Raw genomic sequence first — 26349 nt, forward strand, 5'->3', positions numbered from 1 at the left:
TGTTCATTCATTTTATGTAATAACAGTTTATAAAAGGTTACAAGAAGGAGGCATACAATTGAAACTGAATTCAAAAACAGTTCAGTTTCCACTTATTCGTCACAAATTCTAGAACCACTAAGTAATCTTAAGCTTGAAATTTCCTTATCGGTAACTTTATGATTATATAGATTTTATTGGCTCCCATAAAATCTCGGCATTGTATTCCTGTGGCTCAAGCAACTGATATGTATATCACTGATATACATCAACGTTGAAGGGCTTAAAAATATATTTCTATATCAGAGGCAAAATTAAGAATTTAAAAACAAAATAAAGTTGTTGCATATGTATATATTGTTTAGCTGAGCCCTGGTAGGCAATTCTCACTAATAAGTTTGTCAATGTATGGCGAAACAGCATCGTAGCCTTCTTTCAAGGTGATCAATAGACATCTTTGGTTGTTCACGACCTTTTGCAGATATTGATAGCCCAAGAGGGCCAGTCCGGTAATATCAAGGTCCTTAGTCTTAATGGCTCGAAAGTCAGCACACTTTGCCAATTTTTTTACACATGGTATCGCCCTCGAGATCAACGTGGCGGCTACTTTCAATCCCGATTCTGTGCACTCCGACAGCTTATTAAGATCTACTTTTAAGGACTCCACTTCGTTTGGCAGCAAGGATCCCAGCAGCTTAAAAATTTAAAAATTATAGTCAGTAGAAATTTTTAAGCAAACATTAAAACTCACAAGCAAGCTCAAGGCGATGTAAAATACTTGGTTGGACTTCATGGCTGACAGACTTCAGTAAACACAGAGGTTTCCTGTAAACTAAACACCACTTATAGTGCTTCCAAGTTGCAGAATGTAAATGGTTTAACTACGCTTATTTAATGTTTGAGACCGCTTAACAGTTTTCAGAAACAACTCTAGCTTACCTTTCTTTGAACAGCCCAATCAATATAAGCCAACCCGATAGTTTACAGATTTTATTTAAAGCCGTTTTATTTTATATTTCTTTAATAGTGATACGCCCTGGCAAATATCAATTTGTTTTGGATTATACATACACATAGCATAGGTTTTCCCTCATTTTCCACGCGTTGGTTCTGCTCTTCTCATTTTCATCTGTCATTGGAAACGGTTGCCAGGCAATCATCTCTTACATACATTGATATATAGCCGATGTACATATTTAAATCGATTTTGAAATGTATTGTACCATATACGCATATATAAGTTGAGTTTCTTGCTCGTTAACTCGCTTCGCTAATATATAGCTCTATATTTTTGGTGTGTGCAATTCTTTGTTGGTAAATTCAAACTGGGCCAAAATAGGTTATTACATACATAGATATCATATAATATGCTTGTAAAATGATTATTGTAATTACAATTCTCTAATATGTTACAATTGGAAATTAATTCAATAGTTTAACAAATGTTTACATTTCGCTACAATTAACTCAAAACCCAAAACGCCGACTCAGTTCCGAAACGATTTCTAAAAGAATACGTATTCCTCGATCCAGCAACGATCGCTTAACGTTCCGTGTCCATTTTTGCGACACAAACGAAAGCGATCCCTTCAACAACTTTGGGAGCTTCGAGGCTTGTGATCCTGGCACAAGTGAAGCTCCAATTGATCCATTAACCTGACCTAAGCTCGTGCATCAACCGATGGCGAAACGCAAATTAAATTCAAAGTTCTTTTCGCAAGCAAAGCAAAATGTCGGTTTCATTTTCAGTTGGGAAATATACAGGTGGCCATTGCGTACTAGTTTAAGACTCTTATCAAAACTACAATTGGTTGTTCCGTAACGTGTTGCTTGAAGCTTTAGCAGGTGGTTCCGAGAGGGAGCATTTAGAAGCGAAACTGTTTGGTATTTTTGGGGGGAGTCTGTGGGGGAGAAGCCTTAAAAGCCGTCAACAGTTGACAATGTGGGGCAGCTGAGTTATAGCAGCGCCGATTTCATGGTTCGTAACTCTGGTGTGTAAAATAGTTTCATTCGCATATAGTTCTGTTTGCTTGTATATATATATATATAGATCTAACAATAATCGTTACCTTTATAGAGATTTCGCAATTCTGCTGAGCTTATACCTCACGTCTCCTATATCCTATATACTGTACGGTCTTTCTTTAACACACACACATATTTTTGGTATCATAATTTTCTCTGGCGGTTACCTGCTCTTTTTAAGTTAAACAATACAAGTACATGAAAATTTGTGTATAAACAGCAAATATATAGGGTTTTATACATTAATTCATTACATATAGTTCCTCATTTATATATATGTCTGTATTTTGCTTTAGTTTGCTCCATTAAAATGCATATACGTGTGTGTTTGTTTGCATTACAAGCTTTACATATTTGTCGCATACTTGAGAAAAAATACATACTCTAACTGATCAACATAATATCACGTGGGAACTGAAACTAAACGGTCCGTTAACTAATACCAAATATTTATACAATCGAATCAAACGAAGGCTATTTACAAAATTGTCCAATAAACCTAACCGAAGGGGATTCTAAAAAGTGGGCTACCGTATCTGATTGGAGCTGCTAGTGCCTACTCTTTGGGCCGTGGCCAACTAATCACGAAATGTAATATAATCCATAAACTGGGTTGTTGAACTACTTAATAATTACGTACGCTTTGCATTTGGTTTCTTTCTGCTCATTATCTCTGATTTTTGCATTCGATTAAGATGTGCCACCACAGCAACAATCATCTATTTCATTTCCCTCTTCCGATGGAATCCTTCAAGCTATATCAATCAGTTGCCAGCTGCTGTCCCTGCCATTTGTTGTGATCTCCGCCTGACCAGTCGTCTGGCGATACTCAGGCGCTGCAGCCAGCCATAGCCTGCGTCTCAGTAAACCAAAACGGACTCCATCGTGATCGTATCTCATTTGCTCGCACTGTTGGCGTTCGCCGCATTGGTGGCCTGGATCTGGGAAGCCGTCTGGCTAGCAGGCTCCAAAGTCCGTCGCGCCAGCCTGGATCTATTAAAAATACGATATAATTATTATTTATAAAATGCTGTATTCAGTTTTCCACTTACTTTATCTGCCCAGCAAGCAATGGATTGATAGCATACAGCCAGTCGTGTACTTCCTTGTCACCAAGGGTTTGCAACAGATAGCCACGATGCTTGGTCACCACACTAAAGAAAAACCGAAGTAATATTTAGCAATGCATGTCTACTTCTAAAGTGGCAATCAAACTGACCTGAATGTGTTGGGTATCTTGACCATGGCCGCCTGGTCCTCGCTGCACTCCACATGCGCAGTGGCCAGATTAAGGACAGCCCGTTCAACGGGATCCTTCTCCGAGCGGTAGATAAACACGTAAGGACGACGGACGATCTATTTAACCCAAACTCAAGGTTAGACTACACTTTAAAACATTCAGGGTGGAATACATACCACCCAGCGCTTCTTCCAGCCGGAACCGCCGTGCTCCAGGACATTCAACAGACCCTTGCGAGCCACCACAGGACTCACGCGAATCTCCTCCAGTTCCGGCACATAGAGACGGAGGGGAAGAGCCGGCTGAGTAGCCGGAGCAGGTGCCTCCCAGCCGTTTGGAGCATCAGCTCGATCCGGTGAACATAATCTGATTGGGGAAATTAAAGGTTGTTAGTCAAACGCCTCGCTTAAGAGTTGGTTTAGATTTATAGGTTCTCTGGATAGAACAGAAAATTACCTGCGTCGAATTACAAATTTGTTGTTTCTAATTGTGTAAAAGAAAACCGAAAGGAAAATAAACAAATAAAGTATTGGAAGTTTCGTTTTTGAGTATCTCGAGTTATTAGGAAAATGTATGGTGGTGTGTGGTTATCGTTAGTTTTTGCACTGCGATGATCGAATGGTGGGCAATTACAGGGAAGCAGCTGGCAGCAGAAGCAATAAAGGCTGGGAAACAAGTGGAAATGGTTGTTAACAGCTTCAGTTGCTTTTGGTTTGTAGGATGGTTTGGTTTAAATCCCTCTGCTTGCTGCTGCTGCCGGCCTTGCTGATGATTTCGGTCATGGCAACGGGCATCGACGAGGATCATATCCTGAACCATGATGTGGACCCGGATCCGGGCCGCATGAAGTACATATGGAATCCGTTTTCGGGATTTTGCGGCGAGAATGCCACCATGGTGAGGTGTGCTGGAGTTTGCCCCGAAACCTGTGCCTTCAAATCGCTCAAGTGTCCTAAATATTGCGGTGTAAATTGCGTATGCAAACCTGACTATGTCTTTGACGAAAAATTGCAACTGTGCATCCTAAAAACTGATTGTCCTCCAGACATGAACCAATTGGTTGTGGAAACTCATCGCGTTTTTCAGTAAAAACCACAAAATATTTCTGTGTTATAATAAGACAATAAACAAATGCTTGCAACTAAAAGAAGTAATCTAGTCTTATGAAATCTCTAGCTGCGAATGACTTATAAGCAATAGTAATTAGTGCTTGGTGACCCTAACAAATTGCCATTTTACAGCAATTCTAACACAGTCCTAATGTGGAACACTTTTCTCAGTTTATTATTATAATTTTTCAATGATGGCATGGCCGAGAGTTTATTTGGTCGTACAGCTTATTGGAATTCTCCTTCAAAAACATGTACTGATAGCAGATAATTCTGCAGAGGACCAGATTACCTGGCCGGACGACGTTGGAGAGCCTAACTTGGAATCTGAGTTGACCTGGCCCAATGAACTTCCAGTAACAGTAACGAGTGGCATGACTTTTCGCACCGCTCGAACCTTAGATCATTTCGATGCTTTGAGAGACGATGACGAGTTCATGGAGAACCCGCATAAAAAGGTTTTTGACGAATTCGATAGCCTGGAGCAAAGATACCACATCGTTCATCCAATAGGTGAAGAAATAGCCCTCAAGCGGATGCCGATCCCTGAGGAGAAGTATATCAAACAGCCCTTCAAATTCGGCTGCTGTCACAACTCCACAAATGTGGGATGTGCTGGCGTTTGTCCGGAGACTTGTGAGTACCGCTCCAAATACTGCGTACCGCTTTGCGGACCGCCCTGTCGCTGTAAGCGTGGATATGTCTACAATATTCCACACAACGCATGCACTCTGCGCTCCGACTGTCCCAAGGGGATCGTTCAGAGTAAGAACGGGATATACAGGGTGTTTTTGTGAGGTGGAGGATGTGAGGGAGTGATTTGGGTTAGTGTGGTGGACTGATATGTGCTGTGGTGTCGTGCCAATTTCGTTTGTTCCAATAAACCAAGAAAGCCGAATGGATGCAAGCTAACTAAGATGGGTGGTGCTGGTGTGGTGTTTATACGGGTGGTAAAACGACTACTCACTCCATGGAATTGCTGGAGATGCAGCTAACGGTCATGTCGGCACATCCCTCATCGCTAGGCGAAACATCCGACTGAGTTTGTGTATCGTTGGCCTCGCTCTTAGTATAGCGTCCTTCAATGAATTTAGAATTGAGTGAATGGAACGCTTGGTAAGTCTCAGTTTTAACTCACCCTGCACCAACTTTAAGCACTTAAGCATGAGATCCTGCTCTCGTTGGTTGTACTCGCGTTCTGGAATGATTTGCTGTGGGTCCTTGACCGGAGTCTGCGGCGATTGTGGAATGACCATATGTACGGGTGATGTGGCTGCCCGAGCTGCTAGATTGCATACATCCTTCTCGGTCTTGGTGGTCGGATTCGGGTTGGTGTCCATGCCCAGACGTTCGCGCAGCAAAAGCAAGTGCCGCATGCGTCCAACCTCTTCAAGTCTGGTGAGTTTCTCCAACTCCCACTGGTGGTCGAAGATCAGGGAGTCACCCCTTGGTCTCCAGCCGTGAAGATTCTCCTCGCCGCGCACATAAGTAGAGCTGGTGTCCAGCACTCGACGTTGACGCCTTTGTACACCTGCAAAGGCACCAAGAATTTGGGTAAGTGGGGGTCAGCTCTGAAGATTCGACAAGCGAGTGCAAGCGGACTGAGTACGAGTACAACTACATTGAGAATTGCTACCTGGACTACCTGCTTCGGATGCTCTGCGCAGTGCTAGCTCGTAAACCCCGGTTAGGCGATTGGCCTCCGGATTTCGGTACTGTCCCGAAAACAGATGCTTCAGAGAGCGCGGTCCGGTACGGGCGTCGCGTCCATAGATTACCATGCTCAGGTCCTTGGTAATTATGGCCGGGCGGGCGCAGTTCTCCAGCTAAGGAGTACATATACATTAAAAATGAACATTAAATTAAAATATACTAACTTACCTCCAAGTAAGCGCTCAGGGTGATGTAGATGGTCTCACCGCCTTGAGAAACGCGGTTGAGCAGTGCCGAGTTGTGCAGACTAGAGTCCCAGGCAGCCTCAAAACGGTAGAACGATCTATCATCTCCGGGCACCTCCAAAGCCTCGCCTGGGAACAAGCCCAAAGATAAGACACAGGCGTCTTCATCCTGCTCATCGGATGACTCCGGAGTATTGCGGATACGTCCAACCACCAACTCATTTATGTCCTTCCACTTCACCTCGGTTGTGGGCTCATGTACAATAGTAATACGAATGCGCCGCTGGATGCCCTGATGCAAGAGGAACAGTCCGCGGCAGGGAAGATCATCGCTGTGCTCCACCACCTGTTTACAAATTTAAGTTTGGATTATTGCGTGTGAGACTGGGATGATTACATTTGCGCCAAACTAACCGATGGCACATATTCTCCATTGGGAGCCAATTCACAGATTTCAAACCAAACCAGAACATCGTGCTTAGCCAAAACCGTAGACGTGGGTGCACAAGGTAGTGGTCCAAACTTGGGACTACGCACTGGCTGACTGATCGGTATGCTCGGTGGCAACATGCGACGTGGTGGTGGCCGGGAAACGAAATCCTGTTTGGCATCCTTATGCAATGGGTGCGTCTGGTAGTGCCCAAAGATCTTGAACATTATGGGTTGCGTTTTTAAATACTCGATGAAGGATTTGGTTACGGGTACAGTTATCTACAAAAGAGATAGCAGTTAATAATTGATATGGTGGAAAGCTCTTGGTATTGTAATCTTCCACTTACGTTCTGCACATGGTAGAAGCCTAGAGGAGCACCCGATGCCGAATTCTTGACGGGTTCGGTGGAGAACGCCTCCTCATGACGATGCAAAAAGCTGTGAAGATAACAGTTTATAAATCACAAGCCTAAAGTTAATTTCCAAAAGATTACTTACTTGAACTGGCAGAAGATATCGGCATATTCAGCCCCAATGCCAGTGGCCTGCAGAACAGTGACCCGGAAAGTAAACTCCTTGCCCACCTGCAGGTGCTCGCCAGGCTCCTCCGAATTTTCATGGCACTCGGATGCGGAGTTAGAGTCTATGCCACGACCAGAGTCCACATCCTCAAGTTCTTTTACAAATAATGAATATGAACTGTTAGTGATAACACTAGTGATATATATAGTGCGTAGAAACTCACCCTCCAACTTGCTGTCCAAACCACCATTGTCAATATAGCGCTGCACATCATCCTTTTCATTGAGAGCTCGGTACTTGGGCTTGGCATCATCCTCATTGAAAACCAAGCGAGCTGACTGCTTGACACCATTATTGAAATCAATGGACTCCTCATCCAGAACGGGCTGCACAGCAATCCTTAGGTATCCACGCACATCTCCGCGTTCATTGACAATGGCCACCTTGTGGACCAATGGCACTGGGTAGAGCAGGTTGCTCAGATAGATGAAGGAGCGACCCACCATGCGGAACCAGGGGAAGCGATCGTAGAAGGGATCTCCACCAGTGAGGCTCTCCACATTATAATCCGGTGAAGTGGGACTCATTTCGGCTTCGTTGTGGTACATCTCGCGCATCAGCTCCAAACGTTGCCTGAAAAACAGATACAAGAAATTAGAATCATGAAGTTAACATTGTATTTGTATTGGGTATATATTATTAAAATATTGCATAGATAGAGAAGTGCGGGGAGAGCGCCACAGCAAGCTTAAGCCCAGATCCCAGATCAGAAGACAATATGGAAAGCCATGCAACTACAACTAAGGATAGTTTCTACACGTCTATATACAAATGAAACCTGCGGTCAAAGCAAACCTAGAAGGTATCAGATTGGCCAATGTGAGACGGCCCCGTTCGCTTTCGACTGGTGGCTCCACTGGGAGCAGCTGCGCCTGCTGGCCAGGATGATGGCTGGGTGGTGAGATCCATCCGCTCAATGCCTCCATGCCGGACGTATCGAACAGCATGGACGATGGTGGGCTCTCGACATTGTATATTTGTCTCATCAGCTCGAGGCGATAGCTTGTTTGTGTACGAAAATGATTTTGGGTGGGATTTGGGTTTCAGGGTTTGTCGGTGTGGATTTGGGATTCGTAGTAAAAGAACCGAAAAAGTACAAATCAACATTGGTTCAAACAAACCTAACAAGATGTCGGGGCTTTTGGCGAATGATGGCGATGAGACTTGAGTCGTAAATGGTGGCGGCGTGATCTTCGCTTTGTTTACAGCCAAAGTTATAAAATTAACCAACAAATTCTAGAGCGTTTGATAGAAACTAGAATCCATGAACTACAACCACCATGCACGTATTATTCAAATAATATTCAACTCAAATCAAAAGCCAGCTTTTTTTAAATTTTAACCAAAGTGCAGAGAAGAATGAATGTGAGGAAGTAGCAGGAATTCACATGGATGTCCGGATTTGAAAGAACCTACCGTAACTTCTCCAGGGACCAGTGGTGAGTGGCTCCGTTCTTAGTATCGGTAACTTCGACGGCCACCAAGGTCTTAGAAACAGGTGGAGCTCCGAACTCATCCTCCTGATGCAAAGGAGCCACAGTGGAGGCCAGCTCAGGCGGCAAAGGGGAGTACAAGGTGTCGGTCAAGAGAGTAAATTGGAATTGTACCTGAAATGGATATTTAAGTAAATTAATTCCATATGTCAAATCTATTAAGTTAACTATTAGGCGTAAGCTCTGTACCTTCTTCTTTAACTCAACGGAAATGGCATTGGCTTCCTTAAGGAATATAGCATTGCCCCAGAGATCGTCTCGCAGGGAGGTGAATTGGTGGTAACGCCACTTGCGGAAAGCCCAGGCAGCCAAGCCAGCCTCTCTGGCTGTCCAGCAGGACTCGTACATAGGATTGTCTAAGGATTTTAGAATAATTACTAAATTGTTGTCTTAAATTCGTTGTCATGCACATACTATAGACGTCCTCCTCCTGGTGGAAATCCTCCGGCGAGTAGCTGCTGTACATTGACATTGTCATGGATTGCTCCTCCACTTGCTTCTGCAAAGCATCGATGCGAGCCTCGTACGTTTTGCGCTGCTCCTCGAACTGCTGATCGGCCTGAAGTTTCTCCCGCTTGTATTGCTCCTCCAAGTTGTCCAAACGCTTCTTCATTTCAGCTTTGAGATCAATGCCTTGCTTCTCGAGCAATTCGCACTGGGCAAAGTTCCAGTCCACCTGCTGGGTGTCTGTCTTCTCCACTTCGTTCTCAGCCTCATTTTCGGTCTCGATCTTATCCCGCAATTCGCGTGCCTGTTCCGGATTGGTAAAGCGGAAAACGTGGTTCTTTCCGAGAATCACGCGAGAGCCGGTCTTAAGAACCTCCGGCTCAACCAACTTGCGTCCATTTACATAGATGATGGCATCCTTGTGCGGCAGCAGGGTCACCGTGCTGTTCTTGTTCTCAAAGGTGCAGTGCTCCTTGAGGATGTGCGATCCGGAGAGCTGAATGTCCTGGGGAACATTTGCTTCATGGGTACCCAGCCGAGTTAGACCCTCCTTGATGTAGTAAAGCAGACACTCAGACAGATTGGGATCCTCGTTTAGGTTGACCAAATGCGGAGTCTTCTTGGGCGAGAATACGCCAACTGTTATGCCGTCTTCCTTGACAGCCACGCCCATTTCGGCGAAGACCGCCTCTCGCTGCACGCGAATCTCCTCGGTGCGCTTAAGTTTCTCCTCCCAGGTCTCGTTGAGTTCTGCGATGGATATGGGCATTTAAAGATTGGTATTTTAATGATTAGGTTTGGTAAAAGGGTGTTAGATTATCCCACTCACCTGCAATGAGTTTCTCGCTGGCCTGCAGCTGATCCACAGCCATCTCCGTTGTGGATCCATTGCGATTACGTGACTTAGTGGGCGACTTAATCACCGTGGACTTGGTGAGCTCATCCTCTGCAAATGCAAAAGTGGTATCAGAACAAAAAACATCTGACCATTTAGCGGTCACAAGCGCAGTGATAAGCGTGCTAGTTTTTAAAGGTATGATATACATAAAGATATATTGGATACAATATTTTTGATACGAAACGAAGCAGATGCCAATGGGATATGGTTATTTGGGGACTACTGCATAACTCGGGCATGTCCACTTTCTAGCCTTTAAGCAGTGCGGACTGCGAGGAGTTGGTGCCAGTCTTGTTTTGGACTTGGGCAACTGAAATTAACTATTTGGAAACTTATATCAGTCTCTTTGGTGTTTTATATGGCAACATAAAGAGGACTCGACTGTGATTATAGTATGGGTTATATAAGATTTTATTCGTCCTGAAGCGTATTGTTTAGAAGCTTTGACGGTACAGCACAATACAAATTCACACACAGAGAGAAATGTATTTTTATTGGCAGTGGTTAGATTACAAAAGCAGTGCGTTTCATAACTTTAAATTAATTGCGAGGAAGTTTAATGAAAATTGAAGATGAAACGCAACCTTTTTAAGTATAGTTAACAAATATAAGCTTGCATTAGTCTCTGAAACGCACTGTACATTTTTGCATATTTATTGAATAACATTTGTTGCATGTGAAGCCTTTGGTTTTTCTTATAGCGCTGAGTTTCATATGACTTTACTTACTATTCGCATCGCGCTTCTCACACACCACTTTGCCATCGGGTCCTAAACGAAATAGGTTTGGTTTTGGGATCGGTTTTGCTTTTTTCTAGTATTTATAACTAGACTAGGACTAGAACTACCTTAGGCAGGGGTTTTTGGTTTGTTTTTCAAGTGTAGCGAGTAGTTTTGGAATGTGTGGCTGGGTTTAATGTACTCTAGCTTAGTTGAATATATTTTAACCAGATCTAGACTAGGTAAGACTACTTCCAACTTACCTTCCTGCACTTCAATGCCCTCGGCTTTGAGTAAGTCCCGCAGCTTCTGGATCTCCTCCTTGAGTTCGCGAATCAGCTTGGCATTGGCATCTTCATTGACCACAGCCTTGCAAACAATTTGCTTGGCACGATCCGCATAGCTATACAAAATTGGTATTAAGCATTGGGTCTCATATTTATTTAAATAATAATTATAAATTACCGCAGTGTGCTGAGGGTTTCATCGTAGTTAATATCTGCTGGCGAGATAGCTGCAATCATAGCTGTCTTCGAGTTTCCTCCCAAGTTTTCACGTAACAGCCAGGTCAAGGCCGAATCACGGTACGGAATAAAATCTGCCTTCTTCGCGTTCTTTTTCTTGGAAGCCTTCCAAAATTAATAAATATATTAGCAACAATAAAAGGGTTTTAGAGATAAAGATAAACTTACAGACTATTGAATACCCAGGCAGCAAGAAAATGCATTTATTTTATTAGCATAAAGTTAGTTTAAAATTGAGATATAGACTTTGAGAACTTACCACTTCCGCCAAAGCTGAAATAACTTTGCCCAATGTGGTCAAGGACTTGTTAATGTTGGCTCCCTCCTTCAAGCGGGTGCCCTTAGCACCAGTGGAATCCGCTCGTTCCGACCCGGCCAAGTCCACCAAGCTAATCTTGGATACCTTTTCTGTGGTCAAATTGGTCATCAGATCATGACGACGTTGGGTAAAGAAGATTGTAAAGACGGCATGAGAGCGGGAACTGGTTTCGTTCATGTTAGTGGCTGCCACAGTTCTGAAAGTTATTTTAAGTTATAATATAATGAAATATGAAAAGATGCAAAACATTATTATAATAATACTCACCGAGCTTTGTTGCCTTCATCAATGAGATCGTGAATGTCTTGGTAATCGGTAACGGCCAGTTTGGACAGATCCTCCACATAGGGACCCAAAAGAGGATGCTCCCTCACACGCAGATTGCCCTTATTTTTCGGATTCAGCAAATCCCTGACTCTCTCGCAATAGATTTCCATATAGGACACCTCAACCTAAAGTAATTGTTAAATTAGATGCTGGAAAATGAAAGATTGTTAAAAAGACGCACCGAGTACTTAAGGTCATCGGTCTCAGTATCCTGTATGCGAGTGAACAGATCCTTGCATATCATGGGTATTATGCCCTCTTGCTGCTCCTCCTGCCTGCCCATCATGGTATACGACTTTCCAGCTCCAGTCTGGCCGTAGGCAAAGATACAGACATTGTATCCATCGAAGGAGTGCTGTAACATCTCCTCGCCAATGTCCTTGTACACCATCGATTGTGTGGAGAAATCGGCATCGTGGTGCTGCGATACGAAAATGAATTTAAGTATAATTTTTTCTTGGATTCGAAATAAAACTTACATCATGTGACCAGTAGGAATAGTCAAAGTTGAAGCGCTTTACTGAATCGCTTGTGTTGGGCGGCACCTTTGGATTGGTGATGGCTGTCAGGACATAAGATGAAAGTATTTAATTAAGCAAAATCTAGAGTGTTTATGGGATTCTCACCCGTTGTGGCTCCTGCCATCTCGATGATGCATTTCGACTCCCTGGCTATTTCCCGCGAGTTGAAGGGGCGCACTCGCACCGCCACCTTAACCGACGACATCTTGTCCTTCCTCTCTGTGGGTGTCCTGGTTTCCGGTTAACTGGAGTGGAAATAGAGGAACGGGAATACTTTATAGACATTCGAGTCATTCGAGTGGGCTGCAAATTGGCCAGAGACTGCCACTGCCATCACTGACATTTTATAATTGCCCCAACTTTATGGTTATGTACTCGTCCACGATTTGTTTCTGTGGTAGCTCGAAGCTATGAGTCATGCCCCCGGCAACTCGCCAGGGAAATTTGAATTGAAGCCAGGGGTGGGGCTAAGAATTTATTATTTGCTGTCCTATATGTGCTATAAGTCGAAGACTAAGCCGAGTACATTGGCAACTATTTTATAATACATATTTCTTATGAAACAATAGACGTAAATTAAGTTTTTATTGCTCGCGAAATATTTTAAGTGCGTTCTTTTTCATCTCTTGGTTTTGAATAAGTAGTAACAAAGTTATAAATTCGTTACAATTTTGTTTGATTTAAGTTTTGTTTTTCAGTAATTTTATCACTTATCGTAATGGATTTTAATGCAAATAGTTTTCTTTGACCCGCAACCCTCTTGACTCACACACACGCACATCCACTCACACACTTGAAGCAGGGGGAAACATTCCACAATCCACAATGCTTCCAATAAAAACGCAGACGAGTGTCGGCCAATAGTCGAATGAGTCATCGAGCAAATACAAAAGCCAGAATAAAGAAAAGTACTCACACCCCAAAAAAGAAAGAAAGGTCCCTTTAAAGGCGATGTATTACGCGTATTTTCAATATATTTCTTAACTTTCTTGAAACAAATAACTACCTTTTATGGGAATAAATTACCTTTAGTTAAGGCCAAACGATTGCTGGCTTATAGGGCGGCTATATCCTTAAAGCTCATTATAGCACAAGTTGTAAGGGATCTTAGCACTTTTTCGATTGCACTTATCTGTGATTTGAATTTTAGTTAATGTTTGATAAGGCAAAATAGATTTTTTCGTTTGTCACTCTTTGTTTTATTTATTAACTTTCTAGTGGTAATTTCACTTGACCAACTGAGAAATTCTTTCACTCGCGTACACTAGCGTCCTGAAATATTGTGAAACCAAGTTTAGAAACCATTCCAATGCGCAGCTGTGAGAATTTCTCTCTCTTTCTCGTCCTTTCTCTCTCTTTGTTTACCTGACCAAAATACTTTTGTTTATGTTATTTTTTCTGTCCTTTCAATTTTCCGAACAAACTGTCAAAGCAAATGTGCAACAGCCTGCAGTAAAAAGTCTCCACAGAAAGATTAGCGCAGAAGCGCGAGACAGGAGAAATGCGGAGAGAAGACAGAGAAAGGCGAGAGAATTATAGAGAGTGTGGGAGCGAAAGTGGGATAGGATATGCTAAATATTTGTGTTATGTATTTTATTTATTTTTTATGATATGCAGACTGACGCTGGTTGAAGGCGCACGAAACGATAAAAGAACGTCTTTAAGAAATCAAAATCAGGCTATATCCTTTTCGAGAATGTCCACTTCTCAACGTCCTGGGCTCGTTTTACCTGACCAGGCTCTTGAAAATTTATTCGACACAGTCAACCCTCATTTGCACTTGAGAAACGAACTAAGCACTCGAGGTCCTCGCTTTTGTTGCCTTCTGCGTCATATTTTTTATGGCTTCCTGCGGGGCAACACGGCGGGCACTTAATACCGTATGCAGGACCTCTCACCACACTCATATGCGCGCCCGTCTCATTCGTGGGTAATATCCTTCGCTTGCGTTCTTCTTGACCTTTATTAATAAATTTTCAAGTTGCCTTTGCCATGGACACCGAGCCAGGAAATCTCTACACTCTACACACACACTATGCACACTACTCTGGAGGCCACTGTACACTAGATGATGGGGGGCAAAAAGTAGCGAATCAAAATTATGTAAAACGTAATTATGGGCTATGTTTTATCGAGAATTTTGAAATGTTTGGTCGAGCGAATTGATGAAATTTTGCAAATATATTTTGAAGCATTTACCAATTGATTTTCTGTTTCGTTTTATTATTTTTCGGGGCATTATACTCATTAACCCATGGAACTCAAAATATTTTCTGTTTTAGGAACATTTGTGGTTGTTGCTGATAGTCCGTTGGTTGTTGTTGTTGCTGCATTTCTTGGTCTGGCTGGTGTTCTTGTGTGTAATTGAATACTAGTACAAAGCTATCCAACATGGATCGCTTGGAGGTGGTTGCGAAAATAATGGACAGCACCAGAATTGTTGTTAACAATAGGGCGAAAAACAATAGGTAACCAAAAGCGCACATTCGCGTAGCTTCTTCTTCTTGACTTGGCTAAAGGATTCTTGAACATATATTATATATATAGATATATATATGTAGGCTCTCGTATATGTGTATATATGTGTAGGGGTCTGCCTTTCTGTATAACAGCGAAAAATTTTCACTCCATTTTTTGGGGGACAAATAATTGATAAAGTTTTAGTTTGCCACTGTATCGAATTGTTTTATTTGAAACTTGTTAGTTGCTTTACTTGGCTGCGCTTTGTTTAAACGGTTGGGCAACTTTTCGCTGATGAAAACTCTGGGCTTTTCTGCACAAAATCGATGGCCAGTCAGCGGAAGGCCTTAGGAAATGAAATTCGCGCACGACTCGAGACCAGAACGAACTGCACCCGTTAAGGGTAGACGACACAGTGAGCAGCTCTGGGAAAGTTCAGAGGATACGACGACGACCAGCCCACCAGCAGGACGCATGCGCCGCAATCCGGGCAAGAAACTGGAAGGGCAGCAACTGTGTGGGCTGCGAGGTGTATATGGGTATGCGAAAAATATTTTATAAATTTCATACACATAGCGTAAAAGGTCCGCAATAACAAAACGAACGCCTGTCATCCGCGGGCACAAGGAATTTCATTATTAGCGCAAGGTGTCCACTTTTTCGGACAGCCACTGTGGCGACCCCCCAATTTTCCCCCGATGTTTGATCTTATTATGAGCCATTTCAGATAGCGCTGCCGGCACAGTGGCTATAGCGACGGCTTTATCCACCAGCTGATGACGTAAAGTGAATTCTTTTTATTGATTTCCCATCGCACCGAGACGCAGGACAAGCTTAGGCTTTTTATGTTACTCGGTAGTAGGTATTTGTATACTATATATTCTACGGCGTAATTACATTGACATTGAAATCTGACGGCGAGGCTGGGAGGGCAGTAAAAAGCTGGAGGTTGTGGCTTTGGTAGGGAAATGTTAAAGGATGGGGCTTGGTAAAAGAATGTGCTGGAAGCTGAAGGTCCCTATTTGGGGGTAATCTGTTATCATTAATAAATAACAAACTTAACAAGTGATTAAAAATGTTAATAAATAACTATTATCATCATCGAATACAACTATTTAAGCTTTAATTATTTTTTGAATTTGTTTTTTTCTGATAGCTTTTAAAAAATCAAAGTAATCCCAGAACTAGTTTCACTTTTACCTAATACATCTCAAATATTTCGAATTACCAACAATAAATACTAAAATGTCAGCCACCAACACAAAAACCACCAAATCCGATGTTTTTTTCGTGCCAAACGCGATGGACGCGGAATTTGACAATTTTTGGAAAACGGTTAGCTGTTTCGCGGCCAACAACTTTCCGTTCGAGGAGCGATGTGAGTTCGTAAAGAAAGCGGTGGACTGCAATTCGAGCACGAATGTAATTCCATACATGAGACTGCTGGCCTGCGATCTGAAGTGTATCAATCAGTTCCAGGAAATGATCTTCATCGCCTTGTTCGTGGCGTTCTGCTTTCAGATTTTGGTTATACTAATCTACACGATCAATGTTTAGTAAGTAGCTATCTCTTAGATTGAAATTGAGTGATTTGAATTGCATTTGCAGCTATAGTCCTGCTCTGAAGGCCGTATCCCGATTCCTTCATATGAACGAGCATTTGGCGGGAGTTACCCTGATGGCCTTTGGAAACACTTCCGCCGACCTATTCGCCAACTTGGCCAGCGTTGAACGTCATGTTCCGGTTTTTGCCAACAACTTGTCGTCAGCCCTGTTTGTGATTACGATTTCCGGTGGCCTAATATGCTACATTTCCCCCTTCAAGATGAATTCCTACGAAACGGTCCGCGACATTTTATTTCTTCTCTTAGCGACTTTATTGATGGATTACTTTGCATCGAACCATTTCACATTGAGCTATGATGAGTTGAAATTTTTAAGTAAGCATAATAGCCCAAGTCGATTCCTCTTTTCCGCAAAATTGTAATGGCCTTGGCTTAAAATTTAGTTGTACTCTTGGTTTACATTAGCTACATCATTATCAACGTGGCAGATGTGTACTTATTGCAAAAGACCATAGCCTGTGAGTATTCATATTCATATTCATATACATTTGTATTGTTAACAAAGTAAGTTGCTAGCAACGCGTGCCAAAATGCAAAAACTTCTGGATGAGAAGGAAACACCTGAAATAGCATTGAAACTCCAAGAACTCGAGAGAAAGCTGGAGTATTATTCACAGGATACGAGGGTGGAGATTTTGGAAAAAAGCAGTAGTATCTCGATAACCAGAATACGCTACACCACAATGAGAATGATTCGAAATCCCCGTGTTAGCGTTAATCGACGCTACACCCGAACTATGATGCTTGATTACACGCAATCGAAGAACCAAGGGATCTTCAGGGATTTCTTCCTTGCCCTCAGGCCCATCAAGTGCCAGGCTTGGAAGCAGGCGGAACTTCTTAACCGGGTCCTACTGTTGATCAGGGCTCCGGCCGTCGTCATCTGCACCCTCTATATTCCCCTGGTGGACTACGAATTGGAGAAACATGGCTGGAACAAGCTACTAAACGCCATCAATGTAGTAGTCAATCCTGCCCTATCAATATCGATATTTTTGTGTGAGTAGTTAACACTAATAATAATTAATAATATACTCTTCCCGATTGCAGCTTTTATGCATAGGAAAGCGAACGTTCTATGGTATATAAGCCTGCAGAACACCCTGATGTATGGAGCCTATTCCTTCGTACTCACTGTGCCATTTGCCGTGTTCATTCTCTTCCATTCACGGACTGATGTGCCACCATCTTATCACTGGGTGAGCTACAGTGAAGATAATGCGCCAAGAAATCGAAATAAATCCTCAATACTCCTTTTCAGGTGTTTACCATAATGAATCTAACAGGATCGATGTTCTTAATCTTTCTCTGCGCCACGGAAATCGATACAGTCCTCGAGGTGATTGGAAACATATTGTCCATAGATGACAACTACATGGGCGCCACTGTGAAGGCATTTACAGGGAATCTGGGCACACTATTCGCGAACACCGCTGTGGCCATTCATGGCTATCCAAAAATGGCTTTTGCATCCGCCATAGGAGGATCTTTTTTCAGTGAGTACCTCAAACAATTTGCCCTATAGTAATATCTAAACTGATCCTTTAGCTATCGTCGTCACTGGGAACACTGTGGCCTACGTAAGAAGTCTGGTGGGCAATCGATGTGATGACCACATAGAAGAATATGGTGAAATCGCCTTCATATTTCTCAACATGGCACTCTTTACCATTTTGCTCTGGTCCACAACGTTGGGATTTTTCGCCCGTCGTTCAATGGGTTTGTATTCGATTGGGCTATACGTTGTCTACTTGTTGTTCGTCACTCTGGTTCATGAGGAAGTCATTCATTCGTTTAGTAAAGACGTTCGGGTGAAATCAGCATTTGGTGATATTTAGTTGATAAAGTGTAAATTATTGAAGAGCTCGAAATTCAGGAAGGATACATTTTATACATTTATACTTTTTGTACTTTACAAAAATTGAAAGAATATTTTTGAAAAAAATTTAATTTCCTATGATTTCCGAGTTTCTGAAACGCACCTTGCTGGGAAATTTAAGCTAGTTTACTGCGCAGAATTTTCTAAGGCAATGAAAAGCACGCACAGACTGAAACGAAACCAAAATATCGAGTTGTGGGAAAATTGGGGAAGAGCGGGAAAAGCGGTCGTTGACGTTTTTTGTTGGCTGCGCAATTACTGCTTTTCCACCAACGACTTTAAGGATTTTCCACTGGGCGAATGTCAATGACAGTTCATGCGCCAAAACATTTCAATTTTCCGCTGCATCATGCGAGTTCGCTGACTCTTGGCCATGATCAAGCAATTAAAATGTAACACTCCAGCAGACAACACTGCGTATGAGTCATCTGAGCATTATTCTTTTTTGCTTAGCTGCGGGCCGGTCTTGAAATTAAATTTAAATTCAATTTTCAAGTCCGCGGCGCAAATGACATTTATGGCCAACGTGGCGGAGGAGGATAAAAGAGCTCTTGAAATGGCAGACACGTGTATATAAAAACCCCTTGATATGCCTCCGTTTTTTTCCGAAAGCCCCCAGGACACTTAAAGCTCGAAATGTTTGAGTGTTGGTGTCCTCCATTAAGTCTAGAACATAAACGATAAATGCGATTTGGTTATTTAAGTCATTGCAACGAAAGCGTGGGGAAAATGGGAAAATATAGTGGAAGAAATAAGGAGAGCGGGAGATGGAGAAAGCCTGCCCCACGCAAAAGGCACAAACACAGTCGAGCTACACCACTACAAACGCACAGGGAAATGGCTGATGACTCATCCGAGGAAAACGCTTGTATGTGAGTGTGGAACCTGGCCACAGTCGCGTCCCAACGAAGTGGGAATGCCAAAGAGCGGAGGGCAAGGAACAGGACATCGAAAAGGAAGGAAGGAAGAGCGAGCCCGATGGTGAATCATCTTTCAAGAGGCAAACATTCGACGGGCCCTGCTTTTCCACCCACTTCGCAATTTTTTGTTTCTCATAATTTCAAGGTTTGTTTACTCAGTGATTTCTGATACAGAGAAAAATTAAATATACGTTTATTCTTGGGATTATTACTATATGACAAAAATATCTATATATTAAAAATATGAAATATATATACAATTGTATTATATTTACAAATGTTCCAGGAACTGCACTTAGTGTACAATTTGGAACAATCCGTACAAATGAAATATCACTGCGGATACTTTTTCTCCACTTTTTTTGGTCACGCAGGACCTCCCGATGTTGGCGTGGAATGTTGTAACTTTCGGTGCCTAGCTGTCGCTCTATATATATGTAGCATATAATTTGCAAGCACGCGGCTGCCAGGAAACGTTGATTAGCAAGTGATTTCCATTTCGAGCCGTTTTTGTTGCCTACTTTTGTGGGTAGCTGACCACACGTGATGGAGTAGACCGCACTGGGCGACGGCCACGCCCGAAAAATAACAAGGAACTGCATTGGGGAACACTTAAAAGTGCAGCGCACAGGTAACATAAATCATTTGGGACAACCACAAGCTTTTGGTCCTTTGCCTTGCCGAACACAATTAATAATAAAGAAGGGGCAAATTGTCAGAAGAGGAAGCCATTTCGCGGTCAGGTAAAATGCTGCCTCACACTTTCCATTTTCCCTCTTAATGCTGCTCAGCGGAAATTTATGTTTATTGCTTAGCCCCCCCCACTGGGCACTCTTTTTTCCAAAGGATACGGCGCACTTTGCTCCTTTTTTGTTTAAGTATTTTGCCTTATTTATTCATGACACTTTGGAAAGCCACTTTATGTGGGGGTTGGCGAGCTGCGACTTATTAAAGCCGCCGCTTTGGTCAGTCCTTTGTTTAGGAGCAACTGCACCAGCTTGGCTCGAAATTTAAGCTGGTGAAGCCCATATGCTCCCAGGGGCCTTGCCTCAGATTTACCCTATTATTAGAACAGCAAACAACAATCGCAAGCAAACAAGATGCTCAATTCCCATGCAATCCACTGAAACCTTAATCTCTCAATCAAGCTGGTCACTATAATCACACCACAGTGGAGCTGGACATGACGCACAATATTACACAGAGAAGAAAACAGAATTAGTACCCCTCGTTTTCAAAATGAATCCTAAGGATTATATACATCGTCATAGATAAGCTTAAATAAATAAATAAATAAGAAGTATACTCAAATCCACTTGAACGTATCATCTTAAAGTAAGATTTCTTTTCTAATAGATATATTTATTCAAGATTGATTTTTGTTCAGTAGAAAAACCAAGGGAACTTCGAAGGCAAACCCTTTGCCCACGCACAACAATCAGACAGTGGGGACACGCTATATGCGAAGGACCAAGCGACCTCCCACGCAAATGTGCCACTTGAATGGGGCAACGCTGGCTGAGTAGCAGCGAGGTGAAGGTTGTGCCTTCAGACTCCTTCTACTCAAAGGTCAGAGGTTGACCGTCGGCAAACATTTGATGTTGATTTGGCTGGATAGAGACAACACCGACAATTGGAACTTCCCTGGTAACTAGATTACCCTCCCTGACGTCAATTGGCCAGACGATAAAACCGTGGGTGTTGTTGCGCATAAATGTGTCTGTTGTGGATGTTCCATATCTACTATTTTGAAACGCGCTGAATGACAGGTTGCATCCATATGCTCGGGGAAATTCGCAAACAAGAGCGGAGAGGTTTTATTTATAGAATCCACTGGGGGCGGACAGCTGCTGAAGGACCTCAAGCAGGATCCGCAACAGGACGAAAGTTGGAAAAGTTCCCGAAGGGAGATGCGTGCGCACTTCTGGGGCAACTGGCTGTGGAATATTGATTTTTCACACATTTTCCCGAATACCGTCAAGTGGAGTTTTTCACAAACTAATCGAAAATAGTTTTAATTGAATCCCAATCTCATATTTTCTTATCAAGTTTTGTGTTTTGTTTGGTAGCTTACTTACGTTTATAAGTTTAATTCCTTGATGGGCGTCAACAGTTTTCCTCACACACTCACAATCACAGTTGTTTATTAAATTATTATTGCACTCAATTGGTTTGTTTTGTATGTTTTTCATTCGCCACCGCCCTCAGGAAATTAAATGATTTTTCCTTTGTTTCGTGCTGGTCTCTCGATTTCAAAACTGCGGGCGATTTTCGAGGATGGCCATTACGCGAACAGGCAACAAACGACTCTGCCAGCGGCTGGCCATTTGTCCCACCATTCGGATACGCGTGCTGGAAAATTGTTTGCAGCTGCGCGCACGCAAGCTCGGGAAAACTCGGTGGAAATGTCAATTTTCCTCCCCCGATTTCGCGGCAGGCTGACTTTTGTTTTGTTTTTGTTTGGCTCGCGCACAGCTGATTAGCTAGAGATGGCACCATGGGCGGCAGTGTTGAAAAACATTTACAGTACTTGCGATATTTTAATTTAATATGAAAATTAATTACTTTGAAGCGTAATAAAATTGATTAAGTATAGTATATTTTTTAGTTCCTCAATGAAGTGATAGTTTCAAATCACCTTTGTGAGACGTTTTCTTGTTTATTACTATGTTTTAAATAGTTTTATTCCCATTCATACAATGATAAAAATTAGTTGCTAGCTGGTACCAATTTATTAGCCGCAACTTAGACTACAATTTAGGATCTCCGATCCGCAGATGCTTATAGATTAAACATAGACAATCTCCGGCTGTGCTTAGCACCCGAGCTTCTTGGCCTCCTGGAAGCGGCACGAGATGTCGTCCCAGTTGGCGATGTCCCAGATGGCCTCCACGTAGGAGGGACGCACGTTCTTGTACTGCAGATAGTAGGCGTGCTCCCAGACATCGATGCCGAAGAGGGGGATCAGGCCGGTGGAGGCCTCCAGGGGATCCTGGTTGGGCAGGGCGGCCAGTTGCAGTTTGCCCGACTTCTTGTTGAAGCCCAGCCAGCCCCAGCCGGAGCCCTGGACCGCCACGGTCAGCGTGGTCAGCTCCTTCTTGAACTCCTCGAGGCTCTTCCACTGCGACTCGATGGCCTTCTTCAGTTCGTCGCTGGGTTGGCTCTTGTTGGGCGAGAGGTTCTGCCAGAAGATGGTGTGGTTGATGTGGCCACCGCCATTGAAACGCAGGGCAGGAGCCAGCTGAATCAGCTTGGTGGTGTCGCTCTTCGACTTGGCCTCCTCCAGCTGCTCCTCGGCGGCATTCAAATTGTTGACGTAGGTCTGGTGGTGCTTCTGGTGGTGCAGCTCCATGATCTCCCGGCAGATGATGGGCTCCAGGGCGGCATAGTCGTATGGCAGCTTCGGCAGGGTGTGCTTGCCACGCACCGCCAGGCTGCAAAGGGTTAAGTGTGTCTTGTTTTATAATATCCTCAAGATCAGGGTCGCCATTTGTTGCTATTTATGTAATCAGCCGGCATCGATTTTGGCATACTTTTCTTCGCTTTCCCCGTGCAACTTACCTTGCTGTTTGCGAAATTTTACGGGCCACGAACATCTCTGCGATTTATTCGACTGCAAACAAGGCTAAGTCCTGATATCAGATTTTATATCAAATAAAACAAGGCTTACGTTCTCGTTATTTTGCTTGATCTTTTTGAACAATTTACTGCTAGAGATGAGCAGATGAGCGGATGAAAATATCGAAGGGCCACAATCAGTTAGTGATGTGAGATCAACTCTTATATATTGAAGTTAAAAAGTAAAACTAAAAGAATTTTTAAACTATTTTTCAAGGGCACTGAAACATATTGAATTTATATTGAAGATTTGTTTAATATATTATTTTAGTGACTATTAGCTTTTTCTAGCTGCTTACGTATCGATTGCTTACATTCGATTGATACTGGATTAATCGATTTTGCCGCTGTATTTCATGGCGCCAAATTTGAAATAAACCAAGAAATTAAAGTCATAAGTTTAAAAATCCAACTGGAACACATCACAGCACACAACATGTCTACATTTCAAATACCTTCCCGAATCAAAATCGATATAACAGATAAACGGGCACAGAATATTCTTCACAAATATCTTCATATACGTAAGTTGCTTAAATAGGTTAAAGATTTAATGGTTTGACGAACATTTGTTCAGCAACCTCTTGTGGAGACATGAGCAGCGGGGTAGATGGTAATTCACACCAAGCCGCAGTGGTTATTGACAACGGATCTGGAGTATGTAAGGCTGGATTCTCCCCAGAAGACACTCCCCGCGTGGTCTTCCCGTCGATTGTGGGCAGACCTCGTCACCTAAACGTCCTGCTCGATTCCTTGATCGGTGAAACTGTTATTGGCGAGGCGGCAGCTCGAAAAAGGGGAATACTAACCCTGAAGTATCCCATCGAGCACGGAATGGTCAAGAACTGGGATGATATGGAGATGGTTTGGAAGCACACGTACGAGCTCTTGCGGGCGGATCCAATGGACTTGCCGGCTCTACTCACCGAAGCGCCTATGAATCCGAAGAAGAATAGAGAGAAGATGACGGAGATTATGTTCGAACACTTTCAGGTGCCAGCTTTCTATGTAGCAGTTCAGGCAGTGCTCTCACTTTACGCCACCGGGCGTACCGTGGGCATTGTGGTGGACTCGGGTGATGGTGTGACGCACACGGTTCCGATCTACGAAGGATTTGCCCTGCCCCACGCCTGTGTACGAGTTGATCTGGCCGGCAGGGACCTCACCGATTATCTGTGCAAGCTGCTTCTGGAGAGGGGTGTTACAATGGGCACCTCTGCTGAACGGGAAATCGTGCGGGACATCAAGGAGAAACTCTGCTATGTGTCGATGAACTATGCCAAGGAAATGGATCTCCACGGGAAGGACGAAACCTATGAGCTGCCAGATGGGCAGAAAATCGTTTTGGGCAGCGAGAGATTCCGCTGCCCGGAGGCTCTCTTCCAGCCCAGTTTGCTGGGTCAGGAGGTGATGGGCATCCACGAGGCCACCTATCACTCGATCACCAACTGCGACATGGATCTGCGAAAGGATATGTATGCGAACATTGTGCTCTCCGGCGGAACGACCATGTTTCGTAACATCGAGCACAGATTCCTGCAAGACCTAACCGAAATGGCTCCACCATCCATCCGCATCAAGGTTAACGCTAGTCCAGACCGCAGATTCTCCGTTTGGACGGGTGGTTCCGTCTTGGCCTCACTCACTAGCTTCCAAAACATGTGGATCGACAGCTCGGAGTACGACGAAGTTGGTTCTGCCATAGTCCATCGAAAGTGTTTTTAGTTGAGGAGGGTGTTAGCATTTTCGTTATGAGAATAATTATTATATATTTTCTATTTGCTAATGAATTCAATGTTCATGGAATTTCTTAAACAAAACAATTTGATATAAAATAAATAAAAAGGGGGTTAACTACACAAAAATTAGTTGCATAAACACTAACCACTAGAGAAAAACCCATTGAACCTAACTAATAACTGCTAAGCTCATATTCTGATTAATTTCGAATGTTTTAAGCCAAATGAATATACAAATGTATTCGTTTGTAAAATCTCGGCGGGAATCACCACAATGCAGTAACCTTAACTTCAATTCAGTTGCACGTGCACCGGGCGACAACAAAATCCAAGTTTCAACTCTCGAAGCATTCGCCATCATAATTGTCAAGCTCCATCATTTCGCAGTCGGATGCACTTGGGCATAAGACGCTTTTGTTTAAGAGCTTGACAAGATTTCGATCACGGATCTAACCGCGGAATTGTTTAAACTAAACAGCACAACAACAGCTGCAAAGTCGGCACGTCGGATTATAGGCATTGAAACTTCGCTCTTTCGATTGGAAGGTAAGGATAAGAAATTTATCCTGCCTTATATAACAACTTTCGGATTGTTTTCCGAATTCCAGATGTTCGAGGAACTGCGACTGAATGTTTCAAAACTGCAGTTAAACTTGCAGCAGCGTGGCTCTGAATTAAAAAAATACTTTAAGCTTTAAAGTTAGCGTAGCAAATGGCCAAATAATATATTCAAGTAATGTTTAAAATTAGCACGTCATTATGCTGCACTTTGATTCAAATTAATTGCGAATTTATTAAGCCAAATGATGCATACAAATGTGTGTGATTGCCACATCTCAAAGCAGCAACCTTCCTTCCAGTTGCACGTGCACCACCAGATTCGAGGCATTCACCTTCATAATCGTATTCATAATTGTCTAGACTCATCATTTCGCAGTCAGTTGGTTTTGGGCACCCAAGGCGCCTTTTGTTGGGGCACTTCACCAGATTTCGATCACGTATCAATGACAAACCTCGTTGGAGACAAATAACACAACGCGTGCTTGAGGAGATGCACCTGCAACATGGATTACCCTTCTAAACTCATTCGAGATTTTTTCATCAGGAAGTTGGAACGAAATCAGAACTCTTTATATCTGCATTGTTTGAGATTGCCCATTTTCTGCATAAATGATTATCTACTACAAATTATTCTTATTCTGCACCTTTTTTCGTTGAAGGTCGCTACGATAATAATGGTTAAAAGTAGTTACATAGATATTGTGGTTTCGTTTGTATTGGCCCATTTCCAGTAGCACATTATTACGCGATTGGAGCAACTGAGTCCGGGTTTTGAGCCAGAATCGAATTGACAGCCGCTTGAAAGGGTTTTCCATATCAAATGGATATCTGTGCCAAGTCGCTGGCTGAGGTGACTGTTTTCATTTTTTTTCTTTTTATTTTATATGGCAGAGTAGCGACGCCAAGGTTGCGTGAATTCATCACTTCACTTCACTCCTGGGGGCTGAGCTACTGCAATTTTGTAAATTGTTTCCATTCGGTTACCTCATCATGGCTAACGTGGATTTATATATCACTTTTGGATGGGCCCAGCT

At 43.0% G+C, this 26349-nt stretch overlaps 8 protein-coding genes across 18 annotated transcripts; 4 read left to right on the forward strand and 4 right to left on the reverse strand.

Annotated features, from left to right (window-relative positions):
• Window positions 1–313: 313 nt before the first annotated feature.
• Window positions 314–979, reverse strand: LOC117135463. 2 transcript variants are annotated; one of them, XM_033295658.1, is made up of 3 exons: window positions 919–979; window positions 731–811; window positions 314–673 (listed from the first exon to the last, which is right to left on the reverse strand). In XM_033295658.1, the coding sequence occupies exons 2-3, from the start codon at window positions 770–772 to the stop codon at window positions 341–343; spliced, it is 375 nt and encodes a 124-aa protein (XP_033151549.1). In that variant the 5' UTR covers window positions 773–811; window positions 919–979; the 3' UTR covers window positions 314–340. The 2 variants fall into 2 exon arrangements, with proteins under 2 accessions (XP_033151549.1, XP_033151550.1); XM_033295659.1 differs by having other exon boundaries at window positions 731–804; window positions 919–936.
• LOC117135458 (kinesin-like protein unc-104) lies at window positions 960–21852 on the reverse strand. 7 transcript variants are annotated; one of them, XM_033295643.1, is made up of 28 exons: window positions 21476–21852; window positions 12619–12758; window positions 12472–12554; window positions 12174–12413; window positions 11933–12117; window positions 11606–11861; window positions 11515–11517; window positions 11288–11451; window positions 11086–11225; window positions 10832–10873; window positions 10035–10151; window positions 9173–9955; window positions 8948–9114; window positions 8682–8872; window positions 8061–8267; window positions 7429–7838; window positions 7182–7359; window positions 7031–7121; window positions 6666–6962; window positions 6235–6597; window positions 5990–6179; window positions 5492–5884; window positions 5321–5432; window positions 3701–3727; window positions 3421–3610; window positions 3224–3360; window positions 3057–3158; window positions 960–2997 (listed from the first exon to the last, which is right to left on the reverse strand). In XM_033295643.1, exons 2-28 carry the CDS (start codon window positions 12716–12718, stop codon window positions 2901–2903), a joined length of 5265 nt encoding a protein of 1754 aa, XP_033151534.1. In that variant the 5' UTR covers window positions 12719–12758; window positions 21476–21852; the 3' UTR covers window positions 960–2900. The 7 variants fall into 7 exon arrangements, with proteins under 7 accessions (XP_033151534.1, XP_033151535.1, XP_033151537.1 ...); XM_033295644.1 differs by lacking the exons at window positions 10832–10873; window positions 11515–11517; window positions 21476–21852 and adding an exon at window positions 13540–13627 and having other exon boundaries at window positions 2901–2997; XM_033295646.1 differs by lacking the exons at window positions 8061–8267; window positions 11515–11517; window positions 21476–21852 and adding an exon at window positions 13540–13627 and having other exon boundaries at window positions 2901–2997; window positions 5999–6179.
• Window positions 3965–4391, forward strand: LOC117135464. Its single transcript, XM_033295660.1, has one exon. The coding sequence runs from the start codon at window positions 3965–3967 to the stop codon at window positions 4331–4333; it is 369 nt and encodes a 122-aa protein (XP_033151551.1). The 3' UTR covers window positions 4334–4391.
• LOC117135461 lies at window positions 4545–5327 on the forward strand. Its single transcript, XM_033295655.1, has one exon. It carries the CDS (start codon window positions 4545–4547, stop codon window positions 5148–5150), a length of 606 nt encoding a protein of 201 aa, XP_033151546.1. The 3' UTR covers window positions 5151–5327.
• On the reverse strand, window positions 13701–15298 carry LOC117135467. Its single transcript, XM_033295663.1, has 3 exons — window positions 15227–15298; window positions 14713–15026; window positions 13701–13785 (listed from the first exon to the last, which is right to left on the reverse strand). The coding sequence occupies exon 2, from the start codon at window positions 14997–14999 to the stop codon at window positions 14775–14777; it is 225 nt and encodes a 74-aa protein (XP_033151554.1). The 5' UTR covers window positions 15000–15026; window positions 15227–15298; the 3' UTR covers window positions 13701–13785; window positions 14713–14774.
• On the forward strand, window positions 16184–18471 carry LOC117135459 (mitochondrial sodium/calcium exchanger protein). Of its 3 annotated transcripts, XM_033295651.1 has the most exons (7): window positions 16186–16529; window positions 16582–16913; window positions 16982–17056; window positions 17115–17597; window positions 17649–17797; window positions 17860–18094; window positions 18147–18471. In XM_033295651.1, the coding sequence occupies exons 1-7, from the start codon at window positions 16219–16221 to the stop codon at window positions 18434–18436; spliced, it is 1875 nt and encodes a 624-aa protein (XP_033151542.1). In that variant the 5' UTR covers window positions 16186–16218; the 3' UTR covers window positions 18437–18471. The 3 variants fall into 3 exon arrangements, with proteins under 3 accessions (XP_033151544.1, XP_033151543.1, XP_033151542.1); XM_033295653.1 differs by lacking the exons at window positions 17860–18094; window positions 18147–18471 and having other exon boundaries at window positions 16184–16529; window positions 17662–17740; XM_033295652.1 differs by lacking the exons at window positions 17860–18094; window positions 18147–18471 and having other exon boundaries at window positions 16184–16529; window positions 17115–17595; window positions 17649–17739.
• Window positions 21853–22106: 254 nt separating the features above from the next.
• LOC117137597 (superoxide dismutase [Mn], mitochondrial) lies at window positions 22107–23142 on the reverse strand. Of its 2 annotated transcripts, XM_033299109.1 has the most exons (3): window positions 23068–23142; window positions 22959–23010; window positions 22107–22831 (listed from the first exon to the last, which is right to left on the reverse strand). In XM_033299109.1, exons 2-3 carry the CDS (start codon window positions 22991–22993, stop codon window positions 22213–22215), a joined length of 654 nt encoding a protein of 217 aa, XP_033155000.1. In that variant the 5' UTR covers window positions 22994–23010; window positions 23068–23142; the 3' UTR covers window positions 22107–22212. The 2 variants fall into 2 exon arrangements, with proteins under 2 accessions (XP_033155000.1, XP_033154999.1); XM_033299108.1 differs by having other exon boundaries at window positions 22959–23109.
• A 303-nt stretch (window positions 23143–23445) lies between these two features.
• Window positions 23446–24928, forward strand: LOC117137377 (actin-like protein 53D). The gene is made up of 2 exons (XM_033298789.1): window positions 23446–23539; window positions 23593–24928. Exons 1-2 carry the CDS (start codon window positions 23452–23454, stop codon window positions 24738–24740), a joined length of 1236 nt encoding a protein of 411 aa, XP_033154680.1. The 5' UTR covers window positions 23446–23451; the 3' UTR covers window positions 24741–24928.
• The last annotated feature ends 1421 nt before the right edge of the window (window positions 24929–26349 follow it).

Source organism: Drosophila mauritiana, chromosome 2R (genome assembly GCF_004382145.1).
Source record: "Drosophila mauritiana strain mau12 chromosome 2R, ASM438214v1, whole genome shotgun sequence".
Classification (NCBI taxonomy): domain Eukaryota; kingdom Metazoa; phylum Arthropoda; class Insecta; order Diptera; family Drosophilidae; genus Drosophila; species Drosophila mauritiana.

Excerpts from the sequence above, each read along its gene's own strand:
- LOC117135459 (XM_033295651.1), top strand. The coding sequence starts at position 16,219 with ATGTCAGCCACCAACACAAAAACCACCAAATCCGATGTTTTTTTCGTG. Across the intron at positions 16,914-16,981 it reads TGATGAGTTGAAATTTTTAA|TTGTACTCTTGGTTTACATT; the intron begins GTAAGCATAATA and ends CTTAAAATTTAG. Across the intron at positions 17,057-17,114 it reads ATTGCAAAAGACCATAGCCT|CAACGCGTGCCAAAATGCAA; the intron begins GTGAGTATTCAT and ends GTAAGTTGCTAG.
- LOC117137377 (XM_033298789.1), top strand. The coding sequence starts at position 23,452 with ATGTCTACATTTCAAATACCTTCCCGAATCAAAATCGATATAACAGAT. Across the intron at positions 23,540-23,592 it reads TCACAAATATCTTCATATAC|CAACCTCTTGTGGAGACATG; the intron begins GTAAGTTGCTTA and ends ACATTTGTTCAG.
- LOC117135464 (XM_033295660.1), top strand. The coding sequence starts at position 3,965 with ATGGTTTGGTTTAAATCCCTCTGCTTGCTGCTGCTGCCGGCCTTGCTG.
- LOC117135463 (XM_033295658.1), bottom strand. The coding sequence starts at position 772 with ATGAAGTCCAACCAAGTATTTTACATCGCCTTGAGCTTGCTT. Across the intron at positions 674-730 it reads ACATCGCCTTGAGCTTGCTT|CTGCTGGGATCCTTGCTGCC; the intron begins GTGAGTTTTAAT and ends TAAATTTTTAAG.
- LOC117135458 (XM_033295643.1), bottom strand. The coding sequence starts at position 12,718 with ATGTCGTCGGTTAAGGTGGCGGTGCGAGTGCGCCCCTTCAACTCGCGG. Across the intron at positions 12,118-12,173 it reads CCGATGACCTTAAGTACTCG|GTTGAGGTGTCCTATATGGA; the intron begins GTGCGTCTTTTT and ends CAATTACTTTAG. Across the intron at positions 7,839-8,060 it reads GCCAATCTGATACCTTCTAG|GCAACGTTTGGAGCTGATGC; the intron begins GTTTGCTTTGAC and ends TCTGTTTTTCAG.
- LOC117135461 (XM_033295655.1), top strand. The coding sequence starts at position 4,545 with ATGATGGCATGGCCGAGAGTTTATTTGGTCGTACAGCTTATTGGAATT.
- LOC117137597 (XM_033299109.1), bottom strand. The coding sequence starts at position 22,993 with ATGTTCGTGGCCCGTAAAATTTCGCAAACAGCAAG. Across the intron at positions 22,832-22,958 it reads AAAATTTCGCAAACAGCAAG|CCTGGCGGTGCGTGGCAAGC; the intron begins GTAAGTTGCACG and ends AACCCTTTGCAG.
- LOC117135467 (XM_033295663.1), bottom strand. The coding sequence starts at position 14,999 with ATGTGCGCTTTTGGTTACCTATTGTTTTTCGCCCTATTGTTAACAACA.